The sequence below is a fragment of the Athene noctua genome, chromosome 15 (assembly GCF_965140245.1).
Source record: "Athene noctua chromosome 15, bAthNoc1.hap1.1, whole genome shotgun sequence".
NCBI classification, from domain to species: Eukaryota; Metazoa; Chordata; class Aves; order Strigiformes; family Strigidae; genus Athene; species Athene noctua.
In genome coordinates, this window is record NC_134051.1 from 12,287,595 (window position 1) to 12,315,241 (window position 27,647).

General features: G+C 46.0%; 1 protein-coding gene across 1 annotated transcript; it reads left to right on the plus strand.

The window, feature by feature from the left end:
- Positions 1 to 8,483: 8,483 nt before the first annotated feature.
- Positions 8,484 to 24,748, plus strand: ITPRIPL2 (ITPRIP like 2). The gene is made up of 3 exons (XM_074919708.1): positions 8,484 to 8,503; positions 10,664 to 10,715; positions 19,406 to 24,748. The coding sequence occupies exons 1-3, from the start codon at positions 8,484 to 8,486 to the stop codon at positions 20,963 to 20,965; spliced, it is 1,632 nt and encodes a 543-aa protein (XP_074775809.1). The 3' UTR covers positions 20,966 to 24,748.
- The last annotated feature ends 2,899 nt before the right edge of the window (positions 24,749 to 27,647 follow it).

Consider the following 27,647-nt stretch of genomic DNA (forward strand, 5'->3'; position numbering starts at 1 on the left):
TTGCATCTTTTGCTCTTTATGTCTTATGGAATGATCAGGAAATTTTCTTATTGCATCATTATAGAAATGGGATAACTTTCTGAATGTGTGAGGATGATATAGAACATGCTGATATGTTGATACATTTAAAGTCCCTGCGAGAGACTAATATTTTTATAGCTGAGAAGCATAATCTTTTGATGAGATGTAGAAAGGCGAGGAAACCCTATGAATAGTATTGTGAGTCACATAAAGAGCATATATTCATGCTTTTCCCCTTATATCCAGGCTTCTAAAACTTGTTTAGCTTCCATAAACATAAAAGTTACTTCCCAATTTTACAGGTTTTCCAGTTTCTACAGGTTTGTTTTTTGTTTTGCTTGTTTTTTTCTTAATAATAGCTAAGCTTGACAGATCAGAGAGCCGAATTTCTCACATCTTGTTTTCTGTTTAAAAGAAATTTATGACATATTAAAAGAAATCTATGATGTATTAGAAGTCAGTATTCCTTAGCCCGAGCAATGGGGTATAACTAATTGAACAGATGGGATATAATGGGTATAAACCTAGCTGAAAAGGAAAGAATTGGAAAACAAGAAATAAAACAGTAGCAAGTGTGGCCCACTGCTGTCATGAGGAATGAGGCCAATATTGCCATCTTGATTTTTACCTTATATGGAAAAACAACACAGTTATATTGAGGCCAGTTAAGTATTTTGATGAAGTTTTGCTGTGTGCTGGTTCTGGTTCTGTTGTGCTGGCCAAAGGCTAGGTACTGACTTTGTAGCTGCTTTGAGACCAGAGGAGGATAAGGAGTGGAGTTGCTGCCAGGAATCTGAGTGAGACCTGTAGGAGCATCTCAAATCTGAGCATCTGGGAGCTTGGTAAGGCTTTGGACCACTTTTAATCCACGTGCATCTGAGCACCTTTTTGAGTAGCTTGGTTAGTGTTTGTAGGTACTGACTGATGTGTAACTTGACGTGGAAGTCTTAAAAGAGGATTATTTTCCCGTATTTTGTGAAAGAGATTAGATTAAAAGCTAAATCTCAATACAGAAACTCCTGTTCTGTACAATTTATTATGACTGACACTTTGTACATAAGAATAATTTATTTCACACTGTTGCAAGTCTGGCCTGGTTATATTCAGGCTACTGATGTTATTTACATTGTCCAAACAGAGTAGTGTTCGGTCCTCTATAACGGTTTGCACACCCACTGGAATAACTTGACTAGAGGACCTCAGAGCTAAATCACAGATTTCTCTGGGACTGTGTAGTAGGAAGATAGCTCTAAGATTCTCCTTTTATATGCCTCAGCCCCAGACAGTTGTGAGCAGTGTGTATGTAAATGTGAGTTTACTAAAGGTATGTCATATTACACTAACATGGTATCTTCCCTATATTGACCAATGCTCTGAACAAAAGCTATGTCTAGCAGATCGCTTGCCTGAATGTCCCTAAAGTATTTCATATGCTGGCATGTGGAAAAACCCTAGCTAATTTGAAGAAAAGAGTAATTGGCACAAAAGAGTGGTTAACTGAAGTGGCTAAAAGGGTAACAAGTGGTGTTGAAAGAACATGCTGTGCAGTTGTAGAAGTCATGGACTTTAATAATTGAGTAAAAAGAATAAAAAAGATTGTTGATGAATAGTCCATTGTAAAGTCTTTAATAACAGAGGCAGCATCTTTTATAAGTCCATTATTAGAGCTGGGGAGGGAGGGGCACAGCATGCTTTGACTCAAAGCTGGAAGTTGCACACCCATGTGTACAATGGCCTTGTGGTATAAACTGGAAACTGGGCCAAGCAGTTTCCTGGTCCCTGAGCCACTGCATGAGGATTGAACACTGGACGAGGCATCCGTGGGGTGTTCCTAGACAGACGGTGCTTGGCTGAAGGCTGGGGCTCCACAGGGCAGTTGGGGACAAAGATTCTCAAGATATCTGTGGCAGTGTTCAACAGTTGTGGGGTTTGCTGCTGACACAGAGAAGCGTTCTTGTGATCCTCTGCCCAAGATGGGGGTGGCCTCTGAGACCATCGCACACTGCTCACTTGAGGCAACATTTAAGAGACAAATCTAATTTTTAATGCGTTTAATTTGGCCAAAGGCTAGGAACATCAAATACCAGGAAATCACTGTGTAAGGTCAGTGTGTTTGGCCATATCTTCAGTATCACAGCAAGTTCTTTGTCCTCAGCAGCTGAAAACATCCTGTGCACTCAAGTAGGCTGTCAGGCAGTAATACTGTCTCTAGCTGCGAGCATAAAACATGATTCCAGAGAACAACTCTGCTTTATGCTCCTGATCTGGATTTGTTCCTTCTTTTTACTGGAGCAGCTTTTTTGTGCCTGTCCATAAAGTGTGGGTGAGCTGTTCTCATGCCGCTTTCTATGTCCACGCATTTTCCTGCAAACTGGCAGTAAGTCTTTTTTGTTGTTTTACATAGGAAATGGAGTTGCTTTTCATTTTTCTCATGCAAAAGGGGCTTTTTTTTGGTTTAAAAACCTGTTTCACATTTTGAAAGAGTACAAAAGGTGGCAGAAGGTTACAAAAGGACTAGAGATGCTCAAGTGCTGTACAGAACTTCTATTGTACAGCTGCTGCAAGGCTGTAGTTTCTTTTTTATGTTATTTTTGAGGCAGAACTAAAGCTGACTAATGTCAGCCATCCTGGCAGGGGTTAATGGCAGGCGGAGGCCAAAGTATAGAGCTTATACAAGCCTGACATCGTAGTGATTCTTGATGAACTCTGGTCATGTTGACAGAGGAAAAGGAACTTGGATCAGACAGGGAGGCTGTGAAATGCTGCATTTTCAAAGCAGTGGTGAGTGGGGAAGGTGACAGGGTCTTCACTGTGTCTTTGGGGCTCCCTTCTGAGCCATAAATTAAGCAGGTAATTTGAGTGTTGTAATATGCAGTGGGATTAAATCCTTCCCCTCAAAGTAATGAGGGCTGCTTCTAGCTCCTGTGATAACTAAGGACTTGATCCTGATTTTTTTCCTCCAGGAGAGTTTTAAATTTTTCAGTGAGGAGAAGCAGGGGATGTCGTCTCTGTGTGTGTAGGGCTACAGGGCTGTTCCTTGATCAGCATCTCACCTCTTACTGTTTTCTCCTGCACTGAGCGCTGGGGATGATCTGGCCCCTATTTTCCAAAGCTGCTCTGAGTCAGAGATTAAGGTAATAACAGTGCTTGGACGTGAGTGACATGGCTCGATGGTGTCCTCCTTGTGTTGAACAATTGGGCTCTTTCTGATGCTCTGGCAGCTCTGAAGCAGGATCCCTGCACCGTCTGTAGGCACCATGCTGGCTCAGGAGGAGGAAAACCCGGCAAGGAGAAGCAAACAGGCAATGGCATCTCTCTTACAAAGCAAGAAAGATGGTTAATGAAAATTCAAAGCAGCTCTGAAGATCTGTGGCTCATCAGTAACATCTTCAGACAGATACCAGGGTGGCAAGGTGCACGTGATGCCACGGCAGCACAGGTCTGGCTGTGCTGGTACATGTTTCAGCCTCTTGCTGCCGCAGCCAGCCTAGGGAAAAATCAAATCCCCGTGGCTGTGATTAATGTAGTGATGCTGACATAAGCTGAATGGACTTACGCCGTGAGTTATGTAAAATGGGACTCATAAGATTGTTTGGCAGAGAGCTAAATCATTGTCTGAGATAATAAATATTACAGATAGGAGAAATATCAGATCTAATGGGCTTGACCTTTGTCTGGAGTAAATCTGCGTGGCTCACTTGAGCATAATAGAGATAGGCTTGCTAGAGCCTGACTGAGGGTATGCCATACAATTCCCGTGCTGGGGATGATGTGGGTTGTACATCTCTATTTTTTCCTTAAAGTTTCAGGGGTTATTTAATCTATACAGTCTATTGTGTCTGCCTCATTTCTTGACTTTAGGGAAGATAACATTTCAAAGGGTGTGCCAGTCAGTTTTTTGTCACTAGCTTCAAAGTTGTGGGATGTCACTTGCATTGAATTCTCCACAGATTTTCAGCTTGAGGACCTTAAAGGAATAAGTCAGAAATATTGGCCAGTTTAAAGGAGGAATGTGTGTGATAAGGGAGTAGATTGTGTAAAGGTACCATTTTTCTATTTGTTAATTCAGTTTCTCCAGAGTGGCTGAGATGAAAAATCAGAACAGATTTAGGAGAATGGCAGCAGCTTTGCAGTTGTACTCCCGGAGTGGCAGAACTTAACTTGTGTTGAAGAAAGCTTGCTGACACTCCTGTTTAGAGTTGGGAGGCTGATCTAATGTTGGGTAAGTGAACTTAACAGTTAATTGGAACAGCTTCAGTGGGTAACATCTCTAAAACACTGTGTTAGAAGGAATATTCCACTTGTTGTTAGGTGCTTTCAATAAATGCAGCCTCCACTCCAGCTGTTTTTGAGAAGTACCACCTTATACTACAGTTTTAGACAGCAGAACCCAAACCTAAACCATACCAGGGGATGGTACTTCTGTGTCCGGTAATACAACTTACGGCAGCAGCATCATTTCCTCGTGTTAAGATGCAGAATAATATCAGCACGGGTGTATTAAAAAAGACTAATTTTGGTGATAAATATCTTTGTTTCACAAATTAAGGCCATGGCATTGCCTTTACTTGTGCTTGTTCTAAACTGGAAGTAAATGATGATCTGATGGAAGCCCAGGAATCACAGAGTTTCTTAGAAGGGAGCTCTGGGTGTCATCTTGTCCAGCCTCCCACGGGAGGCAGGACTGTGGCCAGCACTAAAGCAGGTCAGACATAATTCTGTCTAGCCAGGTGATGAAAACCTCCAAGGACAGAAATGCCACAGTCTCTATAGGCAGCCCATTCCAGTGCTGCATTACCCTACCAGTGATGCTTTTTTTTTTTTCTCCCCAGATATCCATCCCAAACCTTTCAAGACTGTGGCTGCTGCTGCTTGTTATGTCATGAGGCACCATGGTGAAGTTTGGCTCCACCATCTTGGTAAATACTCTTTAGGTAGTTTTAGGCAATTATTAAATCACTCAGTTCTTACCTTCCCAGTGTCCGTATCCTCTACCGAGCCCTATGCAAAAGAGCAGCCTGGGAGGCAGTGAGTAAGGCAGTGGGAAACTGGGCACGGATTGAGGTGCACACCTCTCCTCCTCTGTATGGCTGCGTTGTTCCTGCTGTGTTTTCACTGCAGTCATGGCTTTCACAGCAAAAGGTTCCTGCTGGAGGGACTGTGTCCCCAGGAAGGAGGGTGCTGAGCTGCAGCTCTCCTTGCAACGCCTGGTTCCAGACTGCGCACGCAGGAAAGTAAGAGATGCATCTAGTGACCACCTTGACAGTCTCATTATTTGTTTTAGACTCCAGGCTTTGTATAAATGCTTGAAGCTGTAGTCTTTCCCTGCAGGTATTTTCTACCCAAGTCCTTGCATGTCAGTGATTTGTTTTTCAGTGTTACCTGTGCCTAGGACAGATGGATTTATTGATTTGATGGTGCAGATGGGTATGTGTAGACCAAGGTATTACTGAAAGCATGTCATGCACACACAGTGGGTGTTTTTCCTATTTAAAATATCTTTTCTGGACTGCAGAATAAAAATATTATTTCTGGCAGTAGAAGTGCTTTTCTGTTGTCTTTGCAGCCACTGACCAGCCACCTGCCAGGGACTGTTTGGGTCAGAGCAGAGGCAGCAGCAGGTGAGGGGGATTTTTATTTTTTTTTGTGGTGCATTTTGAAGGCAAGCTCTGCCAGCTGCATTTTAGCAAGCTGTCATGAATTTCTCCCAAGTTTGTTGTTTGAGGGCAGCTGTGTAGTCAGAGGCTGCTAACTGTGTATGCAAATGGATAAGACATTTAGTGAAGTGAAAAGCATTTGCTTATAGGAGCAGACAGACATACAATGCCAAGGCAGATGACTCAATCATGTTGATCTTTGTTGCTATCTCTGGATTAAAGTAAATTTCCTCTTTAAACAGTAGCCTATATCTAATTTAAAACTGTCTCTCATCTTACTGGTAGATTGTTTCCTCCCTCCTCTGGGGGCAGAGACATGCTCCAGAGATGGCACCCAGCTTCTGAAGAAGAACACACACAACTCGCTTTCCTAGGACTAGTGCCCAAATGTCAAAACATGTCGGGTCTCTGCTCTCTAGACGTGTCATCCCAAATCTCCCCATGCTGACTGCTGCGGATCTGAGGCAGGCACAGCAGACTCCCGCTCTCCTCTCAGAAGTGATACTATCATGTTTAACAAATGTGTTTTGCCTACTAGCCTGCGGCGTTCCCATGGGAAAGGGGCTTTGCTTTAGGCCTGGATTAAGAGAAGGCTACCAGAGATGTAAATTTATGCTTAGGTCTAAGCCCAAGAGCAACAGGGATAATTGGATGCTCCAGGCTAAAATTGTTCTGAGGTTTTAGCAACTTGCCTGTGGCCATCTAGCAAGTCTGTGGCAGAAATACACTGGAAATACAACTTGAGAGCAGTTAAACCTCCCAGGTGTACTAACAATAGAGCACTCCTAGTATCTGGTGAAAATGTGCAGACTTTGCTGCTTTTAAGTGTTTTTATCCAGCGAAAGAACAGCAGCAGGACTTAAAATCACCAGTGAGATTGTTCTGCAAAAGTATAGCTTTTAATGGCTCAATTCCAGCCCTGACCTGGAAAGCTAACTGCTAGTGACAGATGAGGAGCTGTCTTCCACATCTCATCCATCAGCCCTCATTGCTCTGACTTTGGCAGGAAAATTTAATTTACTTGAAGACTTTGAAGGTGGCTGAAATGTTGTGATTTTTATAAAAATATAACAACTGTCCGCTTTTCAATTCCTCCAGCCCAAATATTGCAGCAATATTTGCTAATGAGAAATAATTGTATCTCAATTTTAAGTGACACAAATGCTATTGTTTACACAAAATGTGAGAATTTAGTAAGACATCAGGCATATGTTTAGAGGGATAATGCATGAGAAATCCATTCTCAGGGAGCTGAGCCTTGCAAAGGAAGATGACAGATACATGTGTTTATAGACAGACTCTAGAGCTGGCTGTAGTTGCTTATCATTTGTCATAGATGCGGAGACTTGCAGCACAAAGTACTAGTACAGCATAAGCTGGAACATATGCTCCTCTCCAACAGATGTAGCATGAATCCTAATGCTCACTGGATGTTGCAGGTTGATGACCAGAAAGAGGATTTATCCTGGTGCAAGTAACCTTGAGCCTTCCTTGGATTGTTGCCTAATCCATGGGTAAGTCCCAAATGGAGCAGGCAAGGTGTGGCCTGGTTTTCAGCTTGCACAGCTGGCAATTCATAACTGAAGCAGCCATCTGGACCTACCTGACACCTTGCTTGGACATGCTGTTGGAAAAATGCTGGGACAAAAATGCTTACTTGAAGCTGTTGCTTTGAAGTGACCTGTAGAGTGACCTGATAGTTCAATACTTCTTTCCAATTAACTCATCATTCTCCATAGATTTAGTATTCAAACAGAAATAACTCACCACTCACAGCCCTGTGTCTTGTTTTCAGTGACTTCCCTATTAACAAGCAAATCCATGGTTATATTTTTCCTTCTTTTTATCTTCCCTGCACTTACCAAAATACATGTGATACTGAGACAGGCTTTGTTTTTAGAAGATGTGTCAAAATACACTCTATGTCATCTCATACTGAGTACTTATTCCAGGCTGAGCTGTAGTGAGTTAAGAATAATCGGCAGAACTCCAAATTGTCTTTCTGATTTACTGAAAAAAAACCCAAAAAACCAAACATTTCACATATGAAGTCCTATTGTCACAGCCGAGAGAAACTAATAGAACAAATTACATATGAGAGCTGCATGTGTTGGGTATGAAAATGTAGCATAAAGCCAATAGGAAAAGTTTGCAGAAGAGATTTCCTAGAGAATATTCATCCATCTTGTAAAATTTTGCTGTGTCTGGCGATTACTATGCCACACTCTGCTCTTACTCATTGTTCACCCTGTTCATCCTAGGCAACACTTACTCATTCCTGAGTTCTTCCCACATATCAAGATATTAATCTGCTTCTCATGCAAACAGTCAGCAATCTGAAATTGCTACAACACACCATCATGGACTTGATTTAGTAGCTGGTTTTGTTTGCTTTCTTTTGTTAAGGATAAAGAATCCAATGTGGATCAAAGATCCTTTGGTCTCTGCAGCTGGACTCATGCCTCTGCTTCTTGCTCCTTTGTTTAGACTTTCATGCTATGAAGTTTCAGAAGTTGTAGCCACCACTCATCTGTATTTGCCTTAAATCAAGTAATTTCTTAAGTGGATTTTAGGTGTTTCATTTTTATTTGCTTTGCTGGGCATAAGATTAGCCTGATGTTTCTGTGGTCTTTGCTTTCCTCGGCTTCTAAAATAATTTTATAAGGTATTGCTGATTTGAATCGTTAGGTCATTGGGTGAGGCCAGTTGTGCCCCTTATCCAGCAGTGCTCTGTTTCAGGGGGCTACAGAAAGAATCAAACTCTTGTGATGAAGGTAATGCATTACAAGTGTAAATATTATCATGATGATTGTGATTATTGATAGGTGGGTGAAAGTGTCTATGCAAATGCACATCAGTGTGTGCCACTTTATTAACGCTAGATATCTCTGTTCAGCCAAGGAATGGGCAATGTGCCTTTTGTTCAGAGCAAGTGTTCACAGAGATAAGAGCTGCTGTGGCCTTCTTGTGATCACCAGCAATGAGCGGCGTTCATGCATGGAGTCAGCTGTGGGTAGGTGACGAGTGGACAGCAGTGGCCGGAATGTGACTGTAGTTGCAGCCATTTACGTTTAGGAGGGCTGACAAAACCGTTTTACTAGCCACCTCTTCAAGTTTGCTGGGTGCTCTTCACTGGCTCTCCTGGGATGGAGAGAGTGCACAGGCATATTTATGCCTTTCCTGGGACTCAAAGCCTTCCAGCTTGTCTTGGTGAGCTGGTGACAAATGGTGCATTCACAGTGCTGAGCAGGAGCTGGGTCTCCCTGAAGCACAGGAGAGGCGGTATCTTGCTGTGTGATGACCTGCAATGTGGCTGGAGGCCAGGAGAGGACAACCTGGCTGCCACTGAGCCCCCACACACTGGGCCACTGGGCTCTGTTCAGGTATATTTTGGTCAGGATGACTTGTCTTTTAGTGATGGATGAAGATGGGCACTAAAACTAAGTTATGTTTGTTTATACTCTTTCCCTGCGCACACCCCCACCCCCTCCATCTTCTTTGATCAGCAGTTAAGTGGTCAGGGTGTAAATGGACTTGTTAGCTGTTTGGGAGATACCTATTCTTTGTACAAATACCTGCCTTCAATTAATCTTATTGTTTAATTAGTCATCTACTCGGGGAGCTAAATCAGTGCTGTAGCACACATGCAGATGTACACACAGCACAAACTACAAATGACAGAGGATACTGGAGGCAAATTGTGTCCAAGAAACCTGCTGGTTCAAAATTGCTCGTTCTAAGTATTTGGTGAACAGCTTCCAGTAAGATAAATGTCCAAAACGCCATGAATGATTCATTAAAACAAGGGAAATAAATCCAATGAAGCATTCAATCATCATGAATAATTCATTGTACTCTAATATGTTTAGGAGTGATATTTAAAATATATTTCCTAGGCTTATAATTCATAAACCTGGCAAAAAAAAAAAAAATCTAGAAAGAGGGCATATTATTTATTCTAGAGCCAAAGGCTGATGCTGAAATTGTGTGAACTGAAATCTCTTAGTGGGTTCAGATGCAACCCTCAGTATTTCATACTACTTAAATGACTAAAAATCTTCCTGCAGAGATGAGTTGTTAAAGCTCCCGTCAGATCAGATCCCAGGAAAGCTGTAACCACAGCGCAGCAAAAGGTATGGAAATTTCAAGTGTGTAACCTTCAATATCAAAGTGCTCTCAGAGAGAGCTTGAAATTTGTTCAGCCTGAGGCATCTCTCCCCAAGCTTCTGTCATCTGTCACATCGTGGCAGCAGACAGAGCAGAGAGATGGGAGGGGAATAACACATTCATATGAGGACAGTGTCATGTCATTTAAAGATCTGCGATCTGAGCAGAAGTCTTGGGTTTGGGTGAGTAATGGTTCCTCTTCATTTTTCAGCTCAAGCTTTTCTTCTTTGGCCACCATGGATAATCCCTTTTTTCTGCTACCACGAGGATCAGCAACTTATTGTGGGGGTGGCTGGTGATGTGGTCCCTAATGTGTGATGCTGCAATGGTGTCTGAATCTGTTTAAGACTGCCTGTGTGGTCTTTTACTGCTCCATGCATTCTCCAACACACATGTCCTCCTTTAATTACGAGCATGTTCTTTTCCCTTCAGAGAGGACCCAGACAGGCAGATCCCAGAGGCACGGGTGACCCTGCTGCTAGGGAAGGTGGTGGGTTTGGGCGCGGCGATGTGAGCCCGATGCTGATGAGAAGCTGTCTGCAGGGAGCCAAAGGGACCTCGTGTCAGTGGAGAGCAGGTTCCAATGGCTGCTGAGGAGGACATCTGAGCATCCTCCTTGCTCCTCTGCAAAGTGCCCTTGTGTCCCATCTGCAAAACTCCCACTAGTTTTTCTGAGCACTGTAAAAGCCTCCAGTGAGGGATCCACTCACTTGCAGTAGTAGGACCTCAGCTGGCTCATGGATGTGTCCCATCACACCCCTGCTGATAGGGGGGAAAAACAACCTTTTGTATTCACCGTTCTCCTCCCCTGTTTGCAGGTACCACTTCAGAGATGGCAAAAGGAACAGGAGACAGAGTGTGTTTCTGGAGGTAAAGTAAGAAATAACGTTGTAAAGGCAGTTTGGGCTTGACCTCAGCCTGCCTTAGGTGACCCTGTGTGGTTCCTGTTTGGTAGGTTTGCTTTACTTTTTTTATCTATGTGAGATGGGAAGGACTACTCATATTTTACAGTTCCAGGGAGCAAATATGATGCCTTCTGTATCGTAAATTTAAAAAAAAATAGATTTAAATTGAATTAAGTAGGACATGAAAGATGATCCTACCTCTGTTCAAGGGGTCAGCACTGTAATAATAAGGAAACCTATGACACCAGATGTAAAAATAGCTGTCATTTAATAAGCTCATCTGACTGGCCTTAAACAGAGACCTATAAGCTGCACTTGCTGTCTTGCTAATAAAGGAATTGTGTTGTTTTGCACTGATCTGTGGAATGTTTAATTTTAGTTAAAGGGGCACAGCCTGAGAAATTGGTGCAGAGGGATGCTGGGAAGAGAGCAGGTTTAGCCTTCCTGATGGGATTGCCAGCGCAAGTGCTGTAATGCTGGTTCCCCCATAGGGCAGCCAGGCAGGTAAAGCATTTCCCTCAGAGCAGGAAGATTGTACGAGTGAGACTGGGGCTTTAGGCATGATTTAAACAACAGTATGTGCAGACATCTCCTATACTAGGCACTGTGCTGCAAGGTTTTCATTTCAACTGCTGATGAGCAGTGCTCGCAGCATCCCCCCAGCACCTTGCCACCTGACTTGAGTGGGCCAGGAGCAGGCAGAGGACACTGCCCTGTGTGGGCTGGTGTTGCTGGGCTGGCACTCCGTGACAGAGATGCTGCCAGCTGGGGATTGCTGCCAGGATCTCTGCGTAGGTGTGAGGTGAAACCTCCCTGAGCCCAAGGATCTCTGCTACTGCCCCTCTGGGAACAGAGGGGTGAAGAACAGTGCTAGCTCATGCCTTTTTATCAGTTTTGGGTTGCTTTTCCTTCTCTACAGGCCACTTTCCTTTTAAGCCATTAGCTTTTCCCCTCTCTGTCCTTGATGGGATGAGGTAAGGGTCTAGGACAAGGCTTACTAGAGCTACTCCTGCCCTCCAGCCCCACAGAACAGGTGCTGTGAGCTAGAGCATCAGCTTTTCCCACCCTAATTGCCAAGTGCTGATAAACTGGTTCCCTGGACTGATCCTCCTTCACTCAAGTTTCCTCTCACGCTTTTTTAACCCTCCTTTTCCCTGGGTGGGTGATCCAGCCCAGGCTCATCAGGAGTAGTGCCAGCTGAGCCAGGATCATCTCATTATTTGAGCCTGTAAGCCGATAACAGAGCTTGTTCCCTGTTGTGCGCTCGCCTTTGATTCTGCGTGCTGTATTTCATCGCTTCGTGACAAAGCTTCATTTTTGCAGCTTGCTGCTGCAGGTTATTTGTCAGGCACAAAGTCCCTTCTCTAATTTCATGGCAAGCTTAGGGGTAGGCAAGCCCAACAGGGAAAGACATGAAGGCCAGGCAGGCTCATGGCTGGGACCTGGTAACGGGAGTCACTGGAGGGGAGGTGGCTGCTGCCTCTTTGCTGCTCCTTAAAAGCCATCAGTGAGACAGACACAGTGCCACTGAAACCAGCGGAAAGCTGTGGGACGAGCCCGACTCGAGACTCTCTGCCAGGATAAATTCACAAATGCTGGTAGACAGGATTTATACATGTAGTGGTGGAGGTGAGGGAAGTTTTAACCTGCTTTGTGAAAACTTACATTTTTAAAGTTACAAAAGAACAGGTAATTCTCTGAGCAGCTGATGAGAACAATAAAGCCAAAACCTCAAGTGGAATGAGATGGCCAGGCAGTGCCGATGTCCTGCTGCAGCCTGAGGACCTTAACAGGATCTTTCTTGTATGAAATTGCATATGTTAATGCTTTGGACCTCTACTCTCCTTCCCAATGGCCAATTTCTACTGAACTGATTGCAAAGTTATTTGGAGGGTGAGTGCTCGACAAGCAGCCAGAGTTTCCTTGGGAAATAAAGGGAAAAGTGTGTGCCAATAATGTGAGCAATAAATAGCAAGTTGAAAGCCGTGTAAATTTCTCTTTCCTAAATCCTCTCTTTGCTAGCAAACAGGCATGAAAGATACAGGCCTATTTAGAATGGTTCAATCTTGCTAAATTGATTTTAAAATCAATCAAATGGCACAATAACCCCAAACTGGTATAATGAAGCTGTTACAATCCTCATTTAAATTACTCTGCTTTAATCAGCAAATTAGCGCTCAGCTACGTGATCAGTTTTTATTAGTTTAGCAAGTTTTGGTGTACATACATGTTTAAGTGACTTACCATTAATTAAGCTAAACCATTTCAATCAGTGACCAAATTTACATTTGAACACACACAAGTCCAGGTTTAATTAGATCGGTATTAAACTGTTTTTTGTTAGACTAGTTTAACACAAGCATGTGCAAGGTTTGGCTCTACCTGATGCTTTTTAAACCTGGAGGCTACCTGGTTCTATCTTGGGGCTCCTCAGGCCCACAAGCTCTGCTGAGCCCTGGGGGTGGTGGGAAAAGGTCTGAGCAGACTCCTGCACCTGGGGGTCTGCCCTGGATGGGGAGGGTGACATGCCAGCGCCTTGTCCTGCCACCTGAGCTAAGACACGGCCACAGGGTTGATTTTTGGCAGCGTGCTCAGCAGGGTGCTGGGAGGATCAGCACAGCATGTTAACCTTCTCTGCCGCCCTAGGAGAGTTAGCAGGGCTTGGCTGGGGCCTTTAGGTACATCAGCGTGGCTGTTGTCATTCGTAGGTGGAGCTCTTCAAATACTGAACTTAACGAGCGAGTGCAAGACTTGTGATCTTGACCTGGAGAGTTTTTATGTTTCCATTTTCAATGTAAGAAACATTTCCATTCACAGTTACTGCTGATTCCCCTTCTGTACGACGGTTGTATACTTGCACTCCCCTTGCTGAAAGAGGTTTCCTTTCCATGATGCTGTAGTTGGCTTTCTTCACAACACCAGTCACTTCAGCTTTCTGGAGGACATGTGACAGCAGTCACCCATGCTCGCAGCTTGTCACACGGAACTTGGTGTGCCAGCAGATGCTAATGGAGATAGGCTGGGGTTTTTTGTTCCTGTTTCATTGCTTCGCTGGAAACATATAGGCATGGCTTCCTGAATGCCAGTGTAACGGGTATTAGTGCCCTGCTCACACAAGTTTCTATGCAAAAGAAGTCCTTGAGGGTTTTCAAATAATCTGGGACAAGCTGGAGATGAGCCAGCTGATGCTGGTGTTGTTTACCAGTGTAGAGCCGGTGTATTTCTGTCTGTGATATGGACAGGCTTGGGCAAGAGATTGTTCTATGAGTTAGTCAGGAAGCCATCCTTCTACAGCAAGGAAATCCTGTATGGGGCTATATGTGGTTTATAGCAGCCAGGACTGCTTGCAGGGTCTCTGATTAAAAAGTGCTACACCCTGCTGATAGCTAGTGTGCAAATAGACTGGTAGAGGTGGCAAGAACATCCCACTTATTACACAGAAAACATTTAAAGAGAGAATGTGCAGTAACACGCCTACCTCCAAACTCCTCCATGTCCACGCATGTGCTCTGAAGGTCTGGCTCTCCTCAGTCCTGGGTTGCTGAGTCTCCTCAGCTGTTTGTGGTAGCAGGACACCCTCTCCAGTTTTCCCATCCCCGAATGGGGACTTGGTCACCCTGCTGCTGTGACTGGCAGAGATTCATTAGCCCACAATACAAAGTGGATTCATTTCTGCCCGATCACGTTGCTTTGTGTTGTAAGGAACAGTATCCTGTAAAACCTGGAAGTCGGAGGAATGGCAAGTGAAGGGTGTTTATTCCGATCACAGCATCTCCCTCGCAGGACCACCCAGTGGGCTGGGTAGGAGATGTGCTAGCAGCTTTGTTTCAGGGGAAATATTTAGAAGAGTAATGATTGGGGCATGAAGTCAAGGGACCAATCTTTCAGACTTGTATTTTTTTGCAATCAATTACTGTACTTTTCTGCTATAGTCTGTTTAATAGTACATTACATTAAGTTGGAAGTATGACCCACTCACTGGGGAAGAGCAGCTGTACGTCACTGGTGCAGGAAGGGATCCCCATATATTTCCTCCTGCACTTGCAATAGACCACGTGCAGCTTTGTTTCACTGGGGCAGATGCCCACCTGGGATAGCTGGTAGGAAGCCTGAGGCTTGTGTCTCAGGCACATCGTGAAAACACCACACAAATGTCATCACCTGCCTGTGCCTTCTGTCTTTTCTGCCACTTTCTTCTACCTACTCAGATGGTGAGCTCACTGGTGCAGATTGCTCTTCCTGCGTCTCAGACAGTGTCTGCCATGCTGTAGCACGGATCAGTTACACAGATGTATGAAATACTGCTGTGAAGAAACTTTAATGGATAGTATATACCAAACACTTCCTTTTGCCTCTGCAAATCTCCAGAGTGATCATGCAGATCGTATATACTGGGATATCTATTTTTAGGTCGAACTTGTATGTGATTAAGTATAACATTATTCCTTATTTAGTCAACAGGATATCCTGGATATGGGACATTCTGAAGCAAGTGTTTAGATAACATCTATTTAAACAATGGGTGATTTAAACAATGGTAGTAAAAATTGATGTTGTGAATTCTCTCTGGTCCTGGTTTTGAGGTCATGGTTATTAGTGTACACCTACTATTTTTCTGGAGTATGCAATTGCTATTAAAGACCTCATAAACTTTTTTTTTTTTTTTTTTTTACTTTTATACAGGAACAAGACCACTGCCTAAGCAAAATAATGAGGAGCATCAGCAGAGTTTATACATATTTTACTTCATCAAATGACACACATAAAGAGGAAAACAAATCTGATAGCCACCACAGAAGTAAATGTATTGCATGTGGTCCAGCTCCTGAGAAGTGGTGGAAGATCATGCAGGAGAGGTGAGTTGCATCACTGAGACTTGTTCTCAAGTTCAACATATTGTTGCTACCAGAAGCAACAAGAGCAGCAAAGCACTGCAGACAAGATAACATGGTTTGTTTCTTCTGCGATGGGCTGTAAAATGCAAACTGGGGATAAGCTGTGACAATGCGGAAAAATTGTATCCACTGCAAAGTAAACACAGGTCCTGCCGCATCATTTCAGCAGGACTGAAAGGGTGGGCAATGAGGAAAGCTGCTTGCTGCTATTTAGTAACTGAAAGCAGTTTTGTGTTTATGACTGCGTCTGTTCTGAACAGCAGCCATGAAATGCCTTTAGCTTGTGTGAGCAGGTAGATGGACTGGCGTTTAAATTGGTTCTTTTCAAGTGAGGTCCAGATAGTAAAGCTGAGCACCTCTCTGAAGTCTCCCACCTCTGACATATCTAGGATTTTGCTCAGAGACCTGGCCTGTGCGCAGGAAGTCGTGAAGCAGCTAAGGACCTGGAGAATTGGCTGCTGGCCATCTTTTATCAGCCCCAGGCACTACAGCTCGCATCTTGCCACCGGCTGAGGAGGTGAGAAAAGAGGAGCTGGTAATTTAAACGCGGTAGTAAAAATCAGTGTTGTGGATTCACTCTGGTTATGATTCTGAGGTCATGGTTATTAGTGTACAACCTGTTATTCTGCAGCTTGAGCGAGCCTGCACCAGAACCATCTGGCGTGGGTACAAGCATGTGTTGAGCTGGTGTTTGCACTGGCGGGTCTGGTGTGGCTGGTCGCACGCTTTCTGCCAGCTGGCCCCTGGCCTTGTCCCGCTGGCAGGGGTGACATCTGCATTTTCTCCGGTCTGTGGGGCCCACGGCTGGCTGGGTGACTGCAGCCAAGCCCCTGTACACAGGTCCCGCAGTGATGATCGCCGTGCTGCTAAGCTCTAGGGCACCTTGTGGGCAGCAGCTGCCTGAGAGGCATGCAGGGCCGTGCCAGCTCCTGCAGATGTAGCTGTCTGTCTCCTGAGCGTGGACGTGCAGCTAATCAAATCAACCTTGCATGAAAAGAGTGCAGGCTGTCTTGAAAAGTCGGTATGCCTGTAACAAGACCTGAAGGCATGTGAAACATACTGGGCTTGAGGGTGTAAAAAAGCACAGGCTAGTAAAAATCGAACGTTTGGGCCAATGGGTTCATAGAGTTCAACAGTATTTTTCAATATAACACCTTGAAGGATTGATTTCATACCATCACAACTGTGTTGTTTAAACATTTTTGGGTTTGGGGGTGTGCAGAACAAAGTGTTTGAAGTGATGGGTCACAGGCAATAAGCAGCATGATCAAATGTTTTTGCCCTCTTATCTGGCTTTGTGGAGAAATACAGGAAAATATAAAACAAGGAGTGGAGAAGAAAGATGCTTTTTGCTTCTTGGTTGTTTTCAAAGATATGGCTGTTGTGGAATAACATTTACGAGTTTCAAGGTTGTCGCTTTAGCTGTCCCGTAGCTGTCAGAAAACATGCTCTTGGTTGTGGGGCATGGAATATTGTGCTGGTGGAGATGTGGTAAGAAACCATAGACAATTTTATATCTGTATCTGCTTTATTTTTAATTAAAAACAAACAAACAAACAAAAAACAACCAACACTTCTGATGAGTAACTCCAAGGGTCAGTGTTGGCGTGGTTAGGACATTTCTCTGTAGCTCTCAAGTGTACTCTTGACTCACCCTGGTTTGGTTGCCTGTGAATTAATTCAGGCTGTTTGACCTTGGCTACCTAGTTTGACTTTGAGTGCAGCATCTTGGCTACAAAACATAAGCTTCTTTCTGTGAAGTATGATTTTTATGTACTTGAAGTCATATTTTGTTTCATGTAAAAACAAATTACATAACCAAACATTTGTACGGCCTTTCTCTTGCACTTGGTTCTCTGACCCGTTCCTTGTTACAGTATTTTCAGCTTGCTGGGTTCAGTCTCTTGTACTCAAGCACTGCTCCTTCACCTCCATGGGGCCACCCACGACACTGTGCACATGCAGCAAATTGCAGTCATGCAGTAATAACTGGGTCATTTGAAATTAAACCCCAAGAGGAGTCTTGCATAGATGCTCCTTAAACTCAATAAACATTTGATAAACAAATAGAAGTTGAGGATTATGATCCTGTCCCCATCAACATCTGAGACAGAGCCAACATACTTTCAGCAAAACACCCGTTTAAACATGATCTTAAGTATGTGTGCAGAATGCAGGGGCAATGAATTCCAGAAAGAAAAAAAGAGCAATACACAATCCAGCCCCATGGTCAAGAAATACAGTGATGGACAAATGCTATATAAAGAAGTCTTGTCCTGAACAGGAAAAACGTCAAACCACTTTGATGACTGGATCTGTGTGGCACAGTTTTCCTTCTCTCTAAATTTGAAATGCTGCCACATTTTCAGGTAATTGGAATAGTCAAAGACTTGAAACAGCAGGAGCTTGGTGATTAAACATAAAAAATGAGCATATCATCACCATTGTAGAGGACTCTTCAAGCTTAAGCTAGTTTGTAAACAAAGACACATTCAGAAATACAACTTGGCTACAGCCAGGGTAGTATAACCCGTGATGGACACATCATATGAGATGACATGCAGGTCCTAAAGATCTCTTCAGATCTGCAACGCCCTGAAGTGGTAGTTTGGGTGAAGAAGTCTTAGAGACAGACAAGTCCTAGTGATTTCTATGGGGTTTAAGGTGGCTGCTCGACTCTCCAGCAGTGCCTGGAGGCTTTGCACGTGCAGGGACATTTTTGTGCCTGTCTTCTCACCTGAATGTTTGGCTCTGCTGTTCGTGGGCTTGGGATGATACCCAAGGTAGCCCTGGGTCTGTATTTCTGATGGATCTTCAGTTTTTCCATTTGGTTTGTGCTGAGGGTGGTGCTGTGGGCAGAAGTGTTGTGACAGTTGCAGTTAACAACGGCGGGCCTGATAGGATATTGGCTCTTGTGGAACAGTTGAGGCCAAAAGTCCCTGTGCAAAAAACAAGTAACCTCTCCCAGCGTTATTTCAGCCCTTCTAGTTCGTCAGCGTCTGAACAATTTGGGCACAAGGGAGAAAAAACCCAGGCTTCCGAATGGTTTGACTACAGGCAGCTGTTGGTGCAGCAGGGGCCCATACCCACGGCCGTGACTTTGCCGTGCCTTTGGCGCCGAGGCCCTCAGGCAGAGCTGTGAAGGGCAGAGACTCCCCTGCAGCGGCACAGACCCCGAACACTTATTTGAGGAAAACCGGGCACCGTGGAGCTTGTGATAGAGCAGCACAGCCCTCGCCACCGCCACGGGGGCCCCTCGGTGTGGGGGTACAGAAACGCCCGGTTTTACAGCGAGAAACCCCTGCAGTGTCCTCCTGTGGCGGTGTGGTTGGTGCTCACGCTCCGCTTTCGGGGCCAGCCCGGGCAGCCGCCGCGCAAGGGGCGGAGGGGCTCAGCCCCCGGGGAAGGAGCCGGGGGCGCCTCGAGCCTCGGCCGCGCTCCCTCCGCGCGGCGGGAAGGAGCGGGCGGGCGGCGCCGCTCCCCGCCCCGCGGGCGGCCCCGGCCCGGCCGGCCGGCCCCCGGCGGACAACGCCCCCGGCCCTCACGCCGCGGCCGGGCCCGCCGCCCGTGGCATTTCCTCTGAGCTCACTCGGCGGCTGACGCGGCGCCGCTTCCCTCGGAAGAGGAAGCCTCGCAGCGGAGCGGCGGCGGCAGGCAGGGGGGTGCGCGGCGACCGCCGCGCCGGCAGCGGCGGGGCGAGGCGAGGCGGCGGCGGGGGGCAGCGGCGCGGCCCGCGCTGGGGGCGGCCGGGGCGGAGGAGGGGGGCGGCGGCGGGGGCGGGCGCTCCCCGCCCGCGGGGCCGGGCGGCGGCCACCGCCGTGGCCCGACCCCCCGCCGCGCCGTGCCCGTCTACGCCCTCAACCTGCGGGTCTTCTGGCCGCTGGCCACCGCGCTCTGCACCGCGCTGCTCTGCCTCTACCAGGCCCTGCGGGGCGGCGCGGCCGGGGAGGGCGCGGCCGAGGCGGGCTCCGTCCCGCTGCTCAAGGGCTCGGCGCTGCTGCTGCTGGGCTGCCTGCTGGCCCGCTGCTGCGGCGCGGCGGGCGGCGGCCCCAGGCCCGGCGGGCTCCGGGCGGCGGGGGCGGCGGGGGCGCGGCGCGGCGCCCTGGAGAGCTTCTACGCGCGGCAGCTGCGGCTCTCGCCACACGTGCTGGGCCACAGCAAGGCGCACGTCGGGCGCGTCGTGGCCGAGCTGGTGCGCGCCGCCAAGGCGCAGGGGCTGCAGCCCGGCCCGCTGGCCCTCAGCCTGCGCGGGGACTTCGTGCGCATCGGCAGCGCCTACGAGCAGCACAAGGTGCGCAGTCCCGACTGCTTCGACATCCTGGTGCCCCTGCGGCTGCCGCCCCACCTGGAGCCCCAGCCGCGCCGCGCCGAGGGGCCGGGGCCGCGCGGCGCCTTCGTCTGCGGCCTGCGGGCCCGGGCCGGCTGGCCGCGCCGCTACCGGCCCTTCGCCGACGGCTTCTGCGTGGAGCTGCAGGGCCGCAGCCACCTCTCCTCGGGGCTGGTGCTGCGCTGGTTCCAGGGCCACCTGCAGCGGTGCCTGGGTGCCGTGCGGTACCGGCTGCAGGAGCGCTGCCGCATCAGCCTCTCGGCCTGCCCGGGCCGCCCGCCCACGCTGCACATCCTGCCCTGCTCCGACTACGTCTGCTGCCACATCTCCATGGCCGTGCGCCTCATCCCCGCCATCCCTCTCGGCGACGCGCTCTACCTCACGGCCCTGCCGCCCGAGGGCCCGCAGGCCCCCCCGGCCCCCGAGGCCCTCTGGGGCCTCAACGCTTCTCGGCAGGAGCAGCGGCTGCTGAGCTGGCTGAAGGAGCAGGCCCCGGCCTCCTCCTGCCACCTCAAGTGCCTGCAGATCCTCAAGGGCCTGCGGGACCTCCGCGGGCAGGGCCTGGAGGAGCCCTTCTGCTCCCAGTGGGGCCGGGTGCTCTCCTCCTACGTGCTGAAGACGGCCCTCTTCTCTCTGCTGCTGCAGGGGCCCTTGGAGGCCTGGGACGAGCGGTTCCTGGTGGAGCGGCTGGAGGACCTGGTGCTGTACCTCAGGGACTGCCTGCGCAAGCAGGTGCTGATGCATTTCTTCCTGGGCAACGCCAGCCTCCCCGAGGCCGTGGCGCTGCCCCGCTTCCTCAAGGAAGCCGCCCCCGTGAACTTGCTGGCCGCCTTCGACGGGCCCACGCTGGACCTGGCCGCCTTCCAGCTGATCAACACCTGGATCCAGGCCCCGCACATCATCAGGATGTACAGCAGACCCCGGTACTTGCGGCCAGCGCCCGCCCTGTGCCGCCACGTCACCGAGGCCAGGCAAGAGCCACCGGGAGAGTGAGCCGGGGGCCGCCCGAGCCGGGGCCGCCCGCAGACCCTGCCGGGGCCACGCACCCTCCCAGCCCGCCGGTCCCTCGAGAGCTCGCATCTGCCTGGGGAAGGTGGGACCCGTTTAAAATGTGGTTCTCTGGTCTTGGCTCCGACCTGAGAAAACTGGGAACCAGAGGCCAGAGCTTAATGAAATCGTGATTTTTGTTTCTTAATCTCATGTTCATGCGATTTCTTCATTGAAATGCCTTAGTCGAGAAGCATCGGCATTGTGTTCAGTCGACTGTTTGCAGACTGAACTTTTAAAAGGCTCAGACTGACATTCTGGAAGTCCATGTTAACTTGTTGTCTTAGTGGCAAAATTGACCTTTCTCTGAGATTTGCTTTTTATGATACAAAATCCATTTGGGATTTAAAAATCCTGTAAATGCAAACACCACCACCACTACCCCCTCAAATGTACCAAGATGCTCTTAAAATGTGATGAGCAGTAGCGTATGGGTGTGGATCACAGTTTGAAATGCTCAATGACATGCTTTAAATTTCCTGTGTAATCAAATACTTTGTGCTGAATAGAAGTATAACATGTATGTTAATGTAACATTGAGGGAAGAAGTGAAACCTCTCCCATAACAGTATGAAGAATCTAGTTGCATGTTTCTGTGTTCAAGTGAAGGTTATACTGAAGGATTGAAATACAGATAAAAGGAAACAAATAGCACTTTATTTTCACAAAGGCTTTCTTTTTAGGATAATTGGCTGCACTAAATATTGCTGCGGAGGAGGCATTAGTATTTTGTTAAAGGAATGATGGTTTGAATCATCCCAAAGAAAACCTCCTCTACGGAAATACTCTGAGGTTCGTTGTGGGTTCTTGCTGAGTTTTGCTAATTTTTTCTGACTTCAAGTATTATTTTCTTAGAATTTGCTTTACCTCAAGGACCAACAACAAAATTTTAAAAGTCTGTATTGTTTTTTTGAGCAAACCTTAAACCAGTCCAAATCTCAGTGCTGTAAGCTGACTGCTGTGCCTTCCTGCTCTCGGGCGGGAGTTTGGTGGGATTTCTGCATGACTGCCTAACCAGTTTTCTGATCGTGGCAGTGTTTTGACCAAATAACCTGATGGGATTTTCTTGAGCTGTGCTATAGCAAATCGTTATCTTATTGTGGAGAGGAGGAAGTGAAATATTTAAGGGTACTTCAAAACTATTTAGCACTGATTCATGGTACAGTGGCAGTCTTACCCTGTGGATTCTGGTGTCCTCTAAATATAAATACCAGCCAGATAATTTTCACTTCTTGCCTGGTTATGTCCCAGTCGCTGAAATAACCTGGTGAGTTGTAATGCAGCCAGCGCTGCAGGTGTCCTTAGCTCTTGGTGCAGGTACCTGGTGTACAGGAACCTGACGTGTCCCAGGCTGTCAGCAAATTCAGAATTTCAGATCCTTGCTTTAATGGGTCACTTTCTCAAGTATATGATGTATTAAGACCCAAAATACGTTGCTGAGTTGCTGGCGCTCAGGAAGGTGAGCGTGTGCCTTATTACCCCACTATACCATGCTCTAGAGGAGCAGTCTGAAATTAATTCTAACTGACCAAGCGTAACTTCTGGGAAGCTTCAGGATAACTCGAAGTTACTAATATTCTCCTCCTCTCCGTAATGTACATAGAGATACCGGTGTGCTTTATTCACAGTTTTATGCATCAGAGCACAAAGCAAACATTTTCAAAATCTATGAAGCTTTATAAAAATCTATTTTTCTAAATGGAAACACTCCCTAGGCAGATGTTTGCTCCTGTCTATTTTTTTAACTGCTCTTGCAGTCTTTATTTTCAGGTAATTACAGCCTAGGTCACACCCGCAAGTTGGGTTATTTTTATATATGAAGTACTGTGCTTCTTTCTACAAATACAGATAGTGTATTTATAGGTAGTACTGATCAAACGTTCTTTGCACATGGTATTTAAGGCTAAGTGAGCTACCTTAGTGTTTCGATTTTTTTTTTTTTGGTAGTAGACCATGATATGTACTATTTTTGCAAATTGTGTTACTTGGTATTTGAAATAAGATGCAATTCTGCCATCAATGCCATTGAATCTTTTGCCCAAAGAAGGACTAGATGACTGGCCCAGGGTACTGTGGCCACCTGAGCGCATGACGTAAAACCCCTTTAGCTGTTAATTTCTGGCATCGTAACCACTTCTGTCAGCTGTCAGTTTGTTTACATCACTGCATCCCTGTCTCTGAAAAGCAATCTTTTCTCTGAAAAGGGATGCACATTTGGTGTGTATTTAGTATTGCTGCAGTACATGGAACTCTGTAATAGGCTTGGTAAGGACTTTCTTGCTAAAGTATAGTAATACCAGGAACAGACAGTTGTATCAGGAAAGGCATGACAGGGAGAGATGGTGGATAATATAAATATAGAAAATGAAAGTTGTGCTGTGGGGTGAGTGAGAATGGTAGTAAACTCTCAGTGAAGACACACTGCAAACAAACAGAGGATATGGGGATAAAATTGGAGACCTGTTGAAAGCAAGGCAGATTTGGAGTGTGGGGAAAAGAGATTTAAGTGGGTTTTGCTTTGACAATATTTCCAAAGCAGTTGAATCCATCAGGTCTTAACAGTGAGGCAAACCCTCAGTTTATTAGCCGTGTAGGCAGATCTTCAGTGTGAGTTTTTGCTCAGCAAGGCATTTTTGAGTTTGTGATGGCTGGTGACTGGAAAAAAATGTATGCATTTGCTTTAACCTGAGGCTTGGGCAAGCTTTCTTGAGGAAGGGAGGTTTCTGCCAGTAAGGCAATGTGTACGCAGTTGGTGGGAGGTCTGAGAAATCTCTTAGACTAATTTGTGGCTCTGTTGTATGGCTGAGATATTAACTCAGTATTTTCTTTATCTACTATAAAGCAGGCATTCATGAATACGGTTAGCAAAAGGAGCTGATAAAAGTTGGGTTCTGTTACGGTATTCATCTTATTTCACAACAAATGTGACAGCACTGGTACCTGCAGTGTGCTGGAGCTGTTACAGGGCCTTATCTGCAAGGAGGTGTACAGAGAACTTGGCCTACACGAGTAATCCTGTGCGCCTTTTGCCTTCTCCCTCTTCTCCCAGCCCATGGATACTGTACACGGAACAAGGTTATGAATATGTATTTGTTAAGGTCATAACTGTCATAATGTATCATAGATTCCGCATGGTTGCCTCTCTTTGTGTGCATAAACTGAAACACACAGAAGAAAGTGTTATTTAGCACTAATGTGGGTTTTTGGTTCTCTTTATCTGCAATCTAATTTTGCAAAGACTCTGTGCAAATGAAATTGTTTTTATTGAACGTTGATTGGGAAGAGGAGTCACCTGTAAGAGAATAAGTTTATTTACAGTACCAAAATGCATATATGTGACTTCATTTTGTATTGAAAAATGCTGTGTATTTCTCAAAGACATTATTATTTTTTATCTGACTAGATATCTTGAAAACATTCCTCTTTCGATTTTGAATCTCTGCAGAGTAATGTAAATTTTAAGTGTCTGTTTGCAATGGACATTCTTGGTACAACTATTTTTTGCTGGTTAATAATTAGACCAAAGATTAAAGTGTTCAGCTGCTATTGTTCTTTTTTTTTTTTTAAAAAAAAAGTGTTTATAGGCTCAAAGTGTCAGCAATTTTATTGAAACGTCTATAAAATCATTTCCTATTTAATATCAAAATACATTTGCACTTTTATAGTTTCCATAAAAAGTTGGTTTTGTTTTAATATTTCACTGTATTAATAAACAGCTGTTTCAAAGCGTCTATGCCTCAAGATTTAAATTTATTGTAACCTTTTTTTCATTAAAAGCTACCTGCAGCCACAAAAACGCGATCTGCAGGTTTATGTGCTCTTTAGGAGGAGACTACTAAAGTGGCAAAGCCATGGGAGAGCAGGAAGTCCACGCCTTGGGAGTTGTACGGAGGGGTACAGGAGGAGAGCCAGGAGAGAGACTGAAGCACGGCTGGCACTGTCTGTGGTGTGGTGACTTCTGAAATGGAGCACGTTGGGGTTTGTGGCTGTCTTGCTCAGAGGTTAAGAAGGATTCAGTTCTTGTTTCCCTGACTCCAGATTCAGGTCGCTGCATAAAATCTGCTTTTTGTGGTGCTTAATGAAGAGCTAGGACTTCATTTCACAGTATGTGTGTGAGCTTTTCAGCATGGCATGTACAGACACGTCTCTGTTCCAAACCGTGTAGGTCGTGCTTCATTAAATATGGAAAAAGTCCTGCTGAAGCCAGCAGGAGTTTTGTGGATGGGCCAGCAAGTTACCTGTCCTTTATTAGTCTTTGGTAAGATGCCAGAACTATACACTTGGGGCTGGTGCTGATGTTCCCTATTAAAGAATGAAATAGCAGCAAGACCCTACTTTTTAATCATTAAATCAAAGCTAGGCTGAAAATAATCCAGATCTCCAGATCTTTGTGTGCCTGCCTCTTACCTTGCAGGGAGTAGCTTCTGTAAGCGGGGCAGCAGTCGCTGGTGCAGCACTGAGGCAGCCCAGCTGGCTCACGGCCTTCTCGCTGGCAAAGGCTGGAAAAATGTCATCCCTTTAGTGTCAACACTCAGTCACCCGAGTCAGCGCGGAGGAAGTGTATTTAGATCTTTACCTCTTTAATAACATTATCTCTTATTAATGGCTTCCTTAAAAGCATAACCATCCTCTGGTCTCCATTCATTCCTTGCCCTGAAATATTTCTCTGTTTGAAGCCTGAGTTTCTATTCAGCAGAAAATCATTAAAGAAACACACAAGTTTCCTTTCGCGATAAATCTGTTAACAAAAAATTAACTGGCCTAAGGACTTGCATGCTTGGTGTTTAAAAAAAAGCCTGTTTGCATCCAACTCATTGGATAAATTGTTTAAAATCTTTCCATCTCTGTGCAAATACCTCCCCTGTAATGCAGCCAAGGTCAGTAGCGAATTGCTGATTAAGTAGTGCTAATGCAAGTTAAAGCTGCCTGGAGGGGAAAGGACTCTTATTTGTGCATCCCATTTTCGTAAGGCTCCAGAAGAAAGAGTTCAGACACAAGAAATTTGCTTTTCTAGGCTGGTTTATTTCCTGTCACCTCTTTAAATGTCTGCCTGGTGAGTCTTCCCTGAGGTAAGTGACATTCTGGCTGATGATAATTAATCTGAGTAGCAGCCAGCCCCACTTTTGTTGGGCCAACAGCACTGGGAAGCTGGTGGTCCGCGTAGGGGCGAGGACCTGCACCCCTTTAAGCAGGTGGATTCGCCTTCAGTGCTTGCTGAAGTTTCAGAGCACGGGTCCGAGGGGCTCACAACTCTGTAACGAGCAGGATGTGGAGGGCTGACCGTAAATAGGTCTGCCTGTACGTTACGTTAGTCATGGGCTTCTCAAACACATGGTATGTCTGATGAAGGGACTACCTGTGCTTTCGTGTGTGTGCCTGCAGTGTCGTGTTATAAATATGTAACCGAGAATTGGCGTATTTGCAACGGCTTTGTCAGAGCTTCATAGCATGGTGATACTCGATCAGCAACAGAGCTTTAGATAACGTATGTTCTGTATCTGTGCGACAGGCTGCTAGGATTCAAATAACGATTTACATGCAAAACTCTTAAAGGTTGTTACAAACACTTATGCATCAAATGTCATCGTGTACCAGTCTTCTGTGTTAAGGAAGCCTTATTTTTTTTCCTCTTAAAGGATCGCAATACTGATTCAGAGACTCAGAAAATTTCTGTATACTCAAGTTACAGGCTGCATTTCTTGAGACCGCTGGGAATTTCCCCCCTCCTCCCTAAGACCAGGACCAAAGCTGTATAGAGAATACTCAGTTCTCCGGGCTGGACTGGATGTAATGAGGGTTTGCTAGTGTTTTCATGATACTCGTGATCCTCTATTGGCTTCTATCACTGCCCCAGAGTCCTTGCAATAATCTGGACAGGGAAAAAAAAGGCAAGGTAAAGAATCAAGAGGACAGGAGTGACAGGGATTATGCTGTGAAGGTTACTAGCTATCAAACTGAAGAAGAAAAATTACCCTTATGATGGAGTCCTAGTGGAGAATGTGGAAGAGTTGCTTTGAAGAGTCTTGCTGTACTGATAGAAACCTGCTAGCTGTAGAAACAGAGGAAGAACAGTACTAAAATCCAACAAGATAACCCACTTCTCAGCTGCAATTTCAGTATGGTCCTTTCCAGTTTCAAGTAGGGGAGAAGAGAAACTTAGAGCTTAATTCACTGGGAAATCAGTGTGCTTACTAGCCACGCAACAGGGGAGGGCAAGGAAGAGGGCAACTCTTGACTCACTCTTTTTATTCTGTGCAAAATTAAAATGCCGAAATACAGTGCTCACCCTGAGGGAGGGAGCTTTCGGGTACAGTTTGTGAATCTGTCTTTTGTGCTATCCCAGATGACAATCTTGGATTACTGGTTTTAAAGACAAGTTCTGGTCAAAATTCAGCTAGGTTTACGCATGCTGGAAACTGCTCTTGAGTTTCCCAGTTCCTGCTGGCCTGGCACAGGGAGCTGCTCCACTGCCTGTGTGAGGGAAGTGCCGGAGCAGCAGCTACAGAGGAAATGAGTCATTCCTCTATTTCTGTTGCAAAAGACTTCTCTGCGCTGTGCAATGCATTTAGAAGTATATTACTGCTTCTTGGAAGTTCTCCTCCTAGGACCACATTTAGGCATTCAAACA

Bases quoted from the DNA above. Each gene is read 5' to 3' on its own strand.
- ITPRIPL2 (XM_074919708.1), top strand. From the start codon at position 8,484: ATGATTGTGATTATTGATAG. The intron at 8,504-10,663 runs GTGGGTGAAAGT...CCCTGTTTGCAG, and splicing joins ATGATTGTGATTATTGATAG to GTACCACTTCAGAGATGGCA. The intron at 10,716-19,405 runs GTAAAGTAAGAA...GGGGCGGAGGAG, and splicing joins GACAGAGTGTGTTTCTGGAG to GGGGGCGGCGGCGGGGGCGG.